At 48.6% G+C, this 11,131-nt stretch overlaps 1 protein-coding gene across 1 annotated transcript; it reads left to right on the forward strand.

Moving 5' to 3' along the window:
- Positions 1 to 808: 808 nt before the first annotated feature.
- LOC123040879 (probable carboxylesterase 18) lies at positions 809 to 2,081 on the forward strand. The gene has a single exon (XM_044463609.1). It carries the CDS (start codon positions 891 to 893, stop codon positions 1,962 to 1,964), a length of 1,074 nt encoding a protein of 357 aa, XP_044319544.1. The 5' UTR covers positions 809 to 890; the 3' UTR covers positions 1,965 to 2,081.
- Positions 2,082 to 11,131: the final 9,050 nt, after the last annotated feature.

Here is an 11,131-nt window from a genome sequence, read left to right on the forward strand (position 1 = left end):
GTCGCAATGGTTTAGGTTTGGAGCCCCCGAACAGCTTTTGACCAATTGGTTTGAAATGGTCATAGATCTATGACCAATTCTTTCAGGGTCACTGACAGAAGGTCACTAGTTGACATATTTCTTGTAGTGAAGAGTTACCCACCATCTGGGAGAAAGAACTTCTGTCGGGGATCTCCCCTATAGAGCAGGCCATACCATGACATCACCATACAAAGATGAGGATCACGGACAATATCAACAAAGAGAATGAAACAATCACCCACCGTCAGCATAACTTCACAAACCTCAACACATCGACTCCGAGTGCACCAACACACACCAAGAAATCCAATAAAATTCGAGAGATCATAACTTTCACGCACTCTCCACCAACGTCGAACACACCGCTGAAGCATGAACAAAACCAAAAGGATCTTATTCCAACTCTATGACGCCATCGTCGCCCCCGAGCAGACACAAGACCTAACAAAAAGGCAACAAGATCCACCACACCATGAAGGAACGACGGACCAGCTGCGATGCTGATAATAGGCGTGGGTAGCTGGATCTAGCGAGCTTGGGTCCAGGAGGAAGGTGGGAACATGATCTTGAGTACTGTACACAAATATTTTCCGTTGAAAAAGCTTTATTGTTGAATATCTTTTGGTCCGCCGTATACAATTGCAAGCTCAGACTGCGTGTCACTTTCGAACAAATAATTTCTCCATTCTCGTGTGCCATGCACTGCTTCTGTCACGGTCCCAACAGCCAGTTTGACAACCAATTATTATTGCTTGCAATGCATTCGAGTCCATATAAACGGGAGTACTCGGCTACTCGCAGCGCTAGGGGAAGCGCTAGGCTCCTTCAGTTCAGTCTACTACACAATTTAACACGGGAGGAGGTGAGACATGGAGGCCACGACGAAGAACCAAGAAACGGGCGCCGGCGACGAGACCGCGCGGCCCGCCCCGCCGGTGCTGCCGTGGTCGGTGAGGCTCCAGCTGTTCGCGCTCGTCACCGCCAACGACATCGCGCAGCGCCGCGACGGGACCGTCAACCGCTTCCTCTTCTCCTTCGGCGACCGGCAGTCGCCCGCGAGGCCGCGCCCGGACGCGCACGGCGTCCGCTCCGCCGACGTCACCGTCGACGCCTCCCGGAACCTCTGGGCGCGCGTCTACTCCCCCGCGGCGGAGGCGGCCGGGCCGGCCCCGCTCCCCGTCCTCGTCTACTTCCACGGCGGCGGCTTCACGCTGCTCTCCGCGGCCTCCACGCCCATCGACGGCATGTGCCGCCGCTTCTGCCGCGAGCTAGGCGCCGTGGTCGTCTCCGTGAACTACCGCCTCGCGCCCGAGCACCGCCACCCGGCCGCCTACGACGACTGCGTGGACGTGCTCCGCTACCTTGGCGCCACCGGCCTCCCCGCGGACGTCTCCGTCCCGGTCGACCTCTCCCGCTGCTTCCTCGGCGGGGACAGCGCGGGGGGCAACATCGTCCACCACGTCGCCCAGCGGTGGACGGAAGCGCCTCCCTCCGACAGCCCCGTCCGCCTTGCCGGCATCATCCTCCTGCAGCCGTACTTCGGCGGCGAGGAGCGCACGGAGGCGGAGCTGAGGCTGGAGGGCGTGGCGCCGGTGGTGAACATGCGGCGCTCCGACTGGGCGTGGAGGGCGTTCCTGCCGGAGGGGGCGGACCGGAACCACCCGGCGGCGCACGTGACGGGCGAGGCGGGCCCGGAGCCCGAGCTGGCGGAGGCGTTCCCGCCGGCGATGGTGGCCGTCGGCGGGCTGGACCCGCTGCAGGACTGGCAGCAGCGGTACGGCGCCATGCTGCGGCGGAAGGGGAAGGCGGTCAAGGTGCTCGAGTTCCCGGACGCCATCCACGCCTTCTACTGCTTCCCCGAGCTCCCCGACTCAGGCAGGCTCGTGGAGGAGATCAGGGCGTTCATCGGGACCAAAACGGCCACTCATCACCCCGATGCTTAAGAAGATCTGCGTGATGCGAAGGGTATAATTTGAACTTAATTCCTGTGTGATACCTATAGCGATCAATTGCGTTTTAGATAATTGAATTGGAAGCTTCGGATCTGAAGTTGATTGAGACGAACTGCCGTGTGAGCCGTGAGGTGTCCGTGCGTGTGCGCCGCATGGAGCACGAGATCGTCGGTGCACGTGGGACGTGTGGAGAACAGGCAGCCATATTCTGCCGGTATCGAGCGCGGACCACACGATGGTCCAATGCATGCACTCCCTCTCAACCGGAGAATTTTTTTTAAAGAAACGGTGTTCACACGCAGTGCAACGGCGCCTGAACTGCAACCATTTTTTTTTATTTCACCATCGAACACGCGTGTCAACAATGTACAGAATCCTGGCCTGGAAGGAAAAATGTTCGATAACGAGAGGCCACGTGGACTCACCTATCCTGCTCCAGGGAAAAGATTAGGGGTGAAAACGGATTGGATGCGGATCGGATAGTGCTCTTACCACTTTCATTTTCATATTTCGAAAACAAATACGAATCCGAATACGGATGTTATTGGATACGGATGCGGCTCGGATATTATTTGAATACGGATACGTATCGGATATTTTCTTGATTCGGAACGGATACGAATAATATCAACATATTGCTTAAGTAAATTAGTCGATAGCTTTGTGACCTGAAATAATCAACTTGTGACATACAATAAGTTAATGATAAATAGGTTTATGAATAAATACTATTGTAATGCACAATAATTTATAAGTTTAATCATATAAAGAGTAAAATTGGACCCCTTATTTGGCTTTTATGTTGGAGAATTGAAATATTGGGTCTAGAATTTTGAAAATTACCTCCCATAATCTTATTCGGATACGGATATTATCCACTTCCATATCCATATTTGTGTCAAAATCTCCAACCATATTTTATTTTTTATTTGTTTAATAAATTCGGATACGGATAATTTCCATTTCCATTTTGGTTCGGATGCGAATGTTTCGGATACGAATAGTCATTTTCTCGAATACGAATATCGGATATTTAACTGAAGCTGACTTATTTCTTCAGCGGCTGAGAAAGAACTTCCATGAAAATTGAAGTGGCGCGTTAATTTATTTTTGTGCACATGCAGGTCGTTCTGCTAGCCGAGTTACACATCCATATACATACATTCGATATTCTCATTGCAACATCTGCTAAGCATGAAAAAACTATTAGAGTTATGCTTATATGCACAAGAAAGGATGACGCCTAGAGAGGAGGAACGACGTAGCAAGCAATGAAATGCTTCGGGGAGTTCCGATTCCTGTTTCAGCCTGATTTTTTAAAATTTTCACTTTGTAAAACCACTATCATTAATTGTCTAATTATCCACACACGCTTAAATATACTTCAGTTTGTTTGGTATAATATGTTTCACAAAACTTGGGAGGCTAGGCTATCACGCCATAATCCGGCCTGAGTAATGAGAGTGGCATCCTTTAGATGAGGTGCCTATGGAGTGAGAGCATGTACAATTTTTCGGATGATTTTACTACTATCAACCTTGACACTCGAAACACTTTCAAATTTCTCGAGTCTCGGATCTTCGAGAGGATGATTAGTATGATGAAGCTTGAGATCGACCTGGCATGCCAAAGGGCATGGGGGTGGAGCAAATCTCGGATATTAGGTGAAATTTAGTTCAATGGCGAGAGCTCTGCAAATTCTCCTAACCGTCTGCAGGATAAGAATAGGTGTTGCCTGTCTTTCGAGGTGTCATCATGTCTGGGGCAAGTGGCATTTGGTCGAATTGTCCCGTGAAGGTGTTTCTTCATGTTGAGCCAGTCAAGGTAGAAAAACCACCCAAAAATCTTGGCCTTGTTCGGAACCTTGGTGTCCTATATGTTGGTGGACAACAGTGGATCAGAGAGCTACTAGGAGAGAACAACATAGGCTCCACGAGTGGTGAAAGTCTGGCCCTGATGGAGAAACATCTTGCAATAAGGAACGGAATAGTAGCAAGCTCGCGCTTAGCTGTTAAGGTAAGTTGATTACAAAGGCCAGCTTCGATACCATCTTACAGAATATTGGATATAAATAATTTTCCTGAGTATTGCGAGAGAAGAGAGTAGGAAAAATTGTGGCAACTAGTTCAGGTTTTAACCATCTATCAAGCCAAAAGAAGGTTGTTGAACTAGAGCCTAGAGTGCATTGAGGAATTGCTCTTACATAATCTAGTTGCTTGTGCATTATTTTGCCAGGAAAGAGCTATTTGTGTCATGACTGATATTTAGAAGTGAGTGGTGGGTCACCCAATCTTTCCATGACAATGGTGAAGAGTAGGAATTTGTACGCAAATTTCAGTAAGAGGCAAATATTTTGCGCATGCAAGTGTTGAACACCCAAACCCCTTGATTCACGAGGAGAACAAACTTTATCCCACACTACCAAGCATTTTGCACTAGAACGTGTTCTTGGTAGCCTATGCAAGATTCTGTTGCTTTGGGCGAGCGTCAACGAACCTTTTACATCATCTTCCCCAATGTTTCTTGATGCTTAGGTTTCTCGATAATTAATGCCAAAGTAAAAACGTACAAGTTCATGTATGATTTTCGCAAATTAATACGGAATTATGGAGGAAATAAGTACCTTCTGAGAAGGTACATACACATCTACTAGTTAAACTTTTTGAAAAACTATATCTAGATAGAAGATTTCTTTTTTAGCAAGCCTTCTAAATTTGATTGGAGAGAGTAGTTTCGAGCTCTCCTAGAAAATGTTGTGCTCTAAGGCCAATCAGTTACGTCTCTTAATAAAGATCTAATCCAGGCCAAGGTCGAAATAGGTGATCTTTGAAAGGCATAACAATGACGAGTTAACCATACTCTTCCATCTCATGGACAATAGTTGTTACGTTTCTCTTTTGGCTTAGCGTAAGAATGTTACGACCATAATTTATTCTCGTTGAGTACGTCTTAGACTTGTTATTAGGTCATCCAATGCATCTACCGTATCAGGCTCCCCTAAAACAAGGTTGATTTAGTAGAGAAAATTATCCCTGGAAATAAAATTTGGGTCATGGTGACAAGTGAGATCGACATTTTGACCATCCATTCCTTCAAGATAAGTGAGGTATTCATACGACAAATAAAGTATATCCCATTTGGTAACCCAACCGAGATCATAGTACTTGGTTACTACTTACCGTGAGCATTGAGTGCCGATGGGGCCAAATTTTTGACAAACCAAACCTAACTCGTTTAGTATGCTTACGATAATATGCACCCACTAGCCATTGGCCATATGTAGAAGGCTCTCTTCTACCACTTCCCATCCCCTCCCATTAGTCCTCTTCCTCAATGACTTCGGTAGAGCGTCTCCAAGGGAAAGTTTCAAATATGCTCCCCATATGTCTCGGGAAAGTTCTGTTGATAGACCTGTTTGTCCAGAAAATAACGGACGTCCAGCGGCACCCTGGACTTCTCCATTCCCCATAATTCCAAGCCTTTTTGGTCCATATTTCGCAATATTTTCATCACATTCCACACATTCAACAATAAATGTTGAGCATAAATAATTCTACAATTCAATAATCAACAAGTCGAATAGCACAACAATTCAAACATGATCCTCTATAATAATTCAAAAATTCAAACATGGAGATAATTCAAATAAATCAAAGGTTTTTTTATTACACACATTGATGTCTTTGCGCACGTTGGAGAACTACTCCTTAATGTCTGGGTCCATTAGGCTAGCATTGGCCAACATGAGTGAGGGAGTCCTGGACTAGGGGGTGTCCGGATAGCCAAACTATCATCATCGGCCGGACTCCAAGACTATGAAGATACAAGATTGAAGACTTCGTCCCGTGTCCGGATGGGACTTTCCTTGGCGTGGAAGGCAATCTTGGCGATACGGATATGTAGATCTCCTACCATTGTAACCGACTCTGTGTAACCCTAGCCCTCTCTGGTGTCTATATAAACCGGATGGTTTTAGTCTGTAGGACGAACAACAATCATACCATAGGCTAGCTTCTAGGGTTTAGCCTCCTTGATCTCGTGGTAGATCTACTCTTGTAATACCCACATCATCAATATCAATCAAGCAGGACGTAGGGTTTTACCTCCATCAAGAGGGCCCGAACCTGGGTAAAATATCGTGTCCCTTGTCTCTTGTTACCATCCGCCTAGATGCACAGTTCGGGACCCCCTACCCGATATCCACCGGTTTTGACACCGACATTGGTTCTTTCATTGAGAGTTCCTCTGTGTCGTCGCAATCAGGAGGGATGCCTTTTCCCGTCTTTAAAGACGGCGCCGTTGCCAAGGGAGCTTTGGCCACCGGCCAAACTATCCGGCTTGGTGGTTTTCTTATGACCGCCTGTTCGGCCACCGCTCCGACAATGACCTCTCAGGTCATCAAAAGCGATCTTCACGTTAACTCGGAATTCGCCGAGCAGCTAGATCCGATGGAGCTCTCCTCCGTAAATGAGCTCTTGGATCGCATCGCCGCCCTGGGAATCGCTACAGACTACGATCAGATTGGGCTTAAAACCGATTTCAGAGAAATTAACTCTCCCCAGGCTACCCACCACGTTACTGTGGTAGAGGAATAATGCGGCGACTCTTCTTCTATGTTAAAGACCAGTTATGTCCGGATTCCCGATCCCTCCATGCCGGATTCCCGCGGAGGGACGGACGTCAATCAAGTACTGAACCTAAAGTCAGGCATCGGACCAGATTTGTTGGATAACATCCAGCAATCCAAGCTTCCAAATCCGGAAACTTCTCGGCCTTTGAGCCTCAGATTGGGCGGGATTCCGAATTTAATTCCGCCCGCCCACCCAAACATAAGCGATCTATCTCAAATACGGCAAGAGCCCAATGAAACAGTACATCATTACTGGGCCAGATTCCTCCTGGTTATGGACAGGATAAAGGACTGCCGTGAGGAAAGCGCAATCTCAATTTTCTACAACAATTGCACGGACAAGGGAATCATGAACGCCATAAGTCGTCGCGAAGTTACACGCTTCGCCGACCTGGCGACCATAGTACAAAAATACTGTGCGATGGAGAGTGCCTGGAAAACCGAAACCAGGTTTTGGGACAATCCGGCCCTGAACATAACCCTAGTTCGAAATAAAAGGGTGCGTCATACTCAAGCACCTGGGTCAAAAACCAAAAAGCAAAACCACCCTAAAGGGCACGGAACCGTACTGGAGGGATGGCTCAACGGACCCTGTAAAATCCATTGTACAGAGGGCGCCACTCCAACACATAGCCTTCGAGCATGTTGGATACTACGGCGGGTGGCCAAAAGTGGCGAAGATTTTCTAGCCCCGGGTAACCAGCCCAACATTACCAGTATGGTATTAACAGTCTTCCAGACTTTCGCATCAAATAATATGCGGAAACAAACAATCCGCAGCCTCGCCGAAGTCTACCAAGTAGCAACAACAAATCCATGGAGCGACACGGCTATCACCTTCAATGCCAGCGATGAACCTAAATCCCGAACAGCCCGAGCACCAGCCGGATTAGTCCTCAGTCCGATAGTGGACGGCTTTCGTCTTACCAATGTACTCATGGATGGCGGCAGCGGATTAAACCTCATCTACGAGGAAACCCTCCAAAAAATGGAAATAGACTGGAGCCGTATTGAGCGAAGCAACACAACCTTTAGAGGAATAATCCCTAGTCGGGAAGTATGCTGCACAGGAAAAATCACACTAGATGTAGTGTTCGGCTCACCGGACAATTACAGGTCCGAGGAGGTCACGTTCCAAGTGGCCCCGTTCGGCAGCGGATATCACGCCTTGTTAGGGCGAGAGGCATTCACAATTTTCCAAGCTATACCCCATTACAGGTACATGAAGCTTAAAATGCCCGGGCCCAATGGAAACATCACTCTTGTCAGTGATCCAGATATAGCACTCCACGCTGAAAATAAGATAGCTGCACTAGCCCTGGAGGCACTATCCGAAGCCCTAGCGGCAGATGAACTCACTGTGCTGCGCTCCACGGTGAATAGGGACGATGTGATACTCGATAAGAGATCTAAGTCCACCTCTTTTAAACCAGCAGACGAAATAGTCAAATTCCAGGTCCATCCAACGGACCCCACAAAGACGTCCTCCATTGGGGCACAATTAAACCCTGATGTAGAAGCCGCACTACGAGAATTCCTTCGGGAAAATTGGGACATTTTTGCCTGGCACCCTTCATATATGCCAGGAATCCCACACAGGCTGGCAGAACACAACCTAAATATCCTAAAAGGATTCAAGCCAGTCAAACAGGCTCTTCAGCGATTTTCCGAACCCAAAAGACAGGCAATGGGAGAGGAGCTAGCCAAACTCTTAGAAGCCGGATTCATCAGAGATATAAAACATCCGGACTGGCTAGCAAACCTGGTAATGGTACCAAAAAAGGACAAATCCTGGCGCCTTTGTGTCGATTTCAACGACCTTAACAAGGCCTGTCCAAAGGATCCTTTCCCCCTCCCCCGCATCGACCAAATCATCGATGCTACCGTAGGGCACGATTCATTGTGCTTCCTCGACGCATACTCCGGATACCATCAAATCAAGATGGTGGAAACAGACCAGGCCGCAACGGCATTCATTACTCCATACGGACCATTCTGCTTCAACACAATGCCCTTCGGACTCAAAAATGCCGGCGTAACATATCAGCGCATGATTCAGACATGTCTGGCTACCCAGATAGGCAAACCAGTGGAGGCATACGTAGACAATGTGGTCATTAAGACCAAACACGTCGAAACTCTAGTAGACGATTTGAGGCATACATTCGACAACCTTCGAGCATATGACATTAAGCTCAACCCGGAAAAATGTGTCTTTGGCGTACCAGCCGGAAAGCTCCTGGGCTTTCATTGTATCCGGTAGAGGAATTGAAGCAAACTCAGCCAAGATCCGAGCTCTGTCACAATTGGATATCCCAAAAGACCTCAAACAAATACAAAAGCTAACTGGATGCGTGGCGGCTCTAAGCCGCTTCATCTCCCGTTTGGGAGAAAAGGCACTGCCCCTCTATCGCCTCCTCCGGCGCACCGAACACTTCGAATGGACGGATGCTGCCACGGCCGGACTCGAAGAAATTAAGGACATATTGGCAACAAATCCGGTCCTGGCCGCGCCCAACCTGGGCGAACCGATGTTATTATATATCGCGGCAACACATCAAGTTGTCAGCGCGGTACTCGTCGTCGAACGAGAAACAGAAGGGCACAAATTCCCTCTTCAAAAACCAGTGTACTACGTATCCACTGTCTTAACTCCATGCAAGTCCCGGTACCGACATTATCAAAAGATAGCGTACACGGTGTTCATGGCATCCCGAAAGCTGCGACACTACTTTCAAGAGTGTTCCATAACAGTGGCCTCCGAAGTACCTCTCAACGACATTATAAACAACCGCGATGCAATGGGCAGGATTGCAAAATGGGCCATTGAGCTCTTACCATTTGACATAACCTACAAACCACGTCGAGCTATAAAGTCGCAAGTTTTGGCTGACTTCATCGCCGAATGGACCGAAGCTGAACTCCCTAAAGAGTACAGCGCATACTCCAATTGGATCATGCATTTCGACGGCTCCAAAATGTTGGACGGCTTGGGGGCTGGCGTCGTCTTGACGTCCCCAACCGGAGACAGAGTCCAATATGTACTTCAAATAATGTACACGGACTCCAACAATGCAGCCGAATACGAGGCCCTTCTACATGGTCTCCGGATGGCAATCTCCATGGGTATTCAACACCTAGAGGTGCGCGGGGATTCAAACCTCGCAATATCCCAAGTAAATGGAGACTTTGACGCCAAGGATCCGAAAATGGCAGCCTACCGTAACACCGTCCTAAAAATGTCAGCTCAGTTCGAAGGACTCGAATTCCACCATGTAGCCCGGGATAATAACCAGGCAGCAGACGTGTTGGCACGCATCGGCGCAAAACGCGACGCCGTCCCTCCAAACATCTTCCTAGAGCGGCTCTTCAAGCCATCCGTATTATGGGAAGAGGAGTCCGGAAATAACAACCCGGAACCAACTGCACCACCCAACACGGAACATTCTGACACAATCGGTGGCTCAGCCAATGAAATAACACCTTCAGCCCACGAAATGATGGCGATAATTGCCCCATGGACGGAACCATTCCTAGCCTACTTAATTAGGCAGGAACTTCCCGAAGACCAAAATGAGGCCCGCTGCATAGTTCGGCGATCTAAAGCCTACAAGGTCCATGAGGGAGAACTTTATAAGAAAAGCACAACCGGAGTCCTTCAAAGGTGTATCTCCGAAGAGGAAGGGCGAAATCTCCTGGCTGAAAGTCACGCCGGACTCGGCGGGCACCATGCCGCAGCCTGGGCCCTTGTAGGCAAGGCCTTCCGTACAGGATTTTATTGGCCGACAGCCCGGGCAGATGCTCAGGACTTAGTCCAACGATGCGTCGGTTGCCAGCTCTTTGCTAATCAAAGCCACATGCCACCCACCGCCCTCAAAACTATACCCATCACTTGGCCGTTCGCGGTCTGGGGGCTTGATATGGTTGGACCCCTTAAAGGGGGAACCCACAAGAAAAAATACTTATTGGTCATGGTGGACAAATTCACCAAATGGATAGAGGCCAAGCCGGTTAAAACCGCAGAATCCGGACCTGTGATAGACTTCATATCCGGGGTAGTACACCGTTTTGGCGTCCCCCACAGCATCATCACTGATAATGGCACGAATTTCACGGCCGACGAGGTTAAACTCTAGTGCAAAAACATGGGCATCAAGCTCGACTACGCTTCAGTCTATCACCCTCAAACTAACGGTCAAGTCGAACGAGCAAATGGTCTAATCATGAGCGGCATTAAACCCAGATTAGTGCAGTCCCTCACGGAATCTAACACACACTGGGTAGAGGAGCTCGACTCCGTTCTCTGGGGGCTGCGGACCACGCCAGACCGCACTACCGGATTCACACCATTTTTTATGGTATACGGTGCAGAGGCAGTTTTGCCCTGCGATATAATTCATGACTCACCTCGCGTGTACATGTACGAAGAAAGAGAAGCCGAGATGGATCGGCAGGACAGTTTGGACGCCTTAGAGGAGGAGTGCGACGTGGCAAAATCCCGTTCCGCATTCTATCAGCAGCAGGCTCG

Source organism: Triticum aestivum, chromosome 2B (genome assembly GCF_018294505.1).
Source record: "Triticum aestivum cultivar Chinese Spring chromosome 2B, IWGSC CS RefSeq v2.1, whole genome shotgun sequence".
Taxonomy (NCBI): domain Eukaryota; kingdom Viridiplantae; phylum Streptophyta; class Magnoliopsida; order Poales; family Poaceae; genus Triticum; species Triticum aestivum.

Bases quoted from the DNA above. Each gene is read 5' to 3' on its own strand.
- LOC123040879 (XM_044463609.1), top strand. From the start codon at position 891: ATGGAGGCCACGACGAAGAACCAAGAAACGGGCGCCGGCGACGAGACC.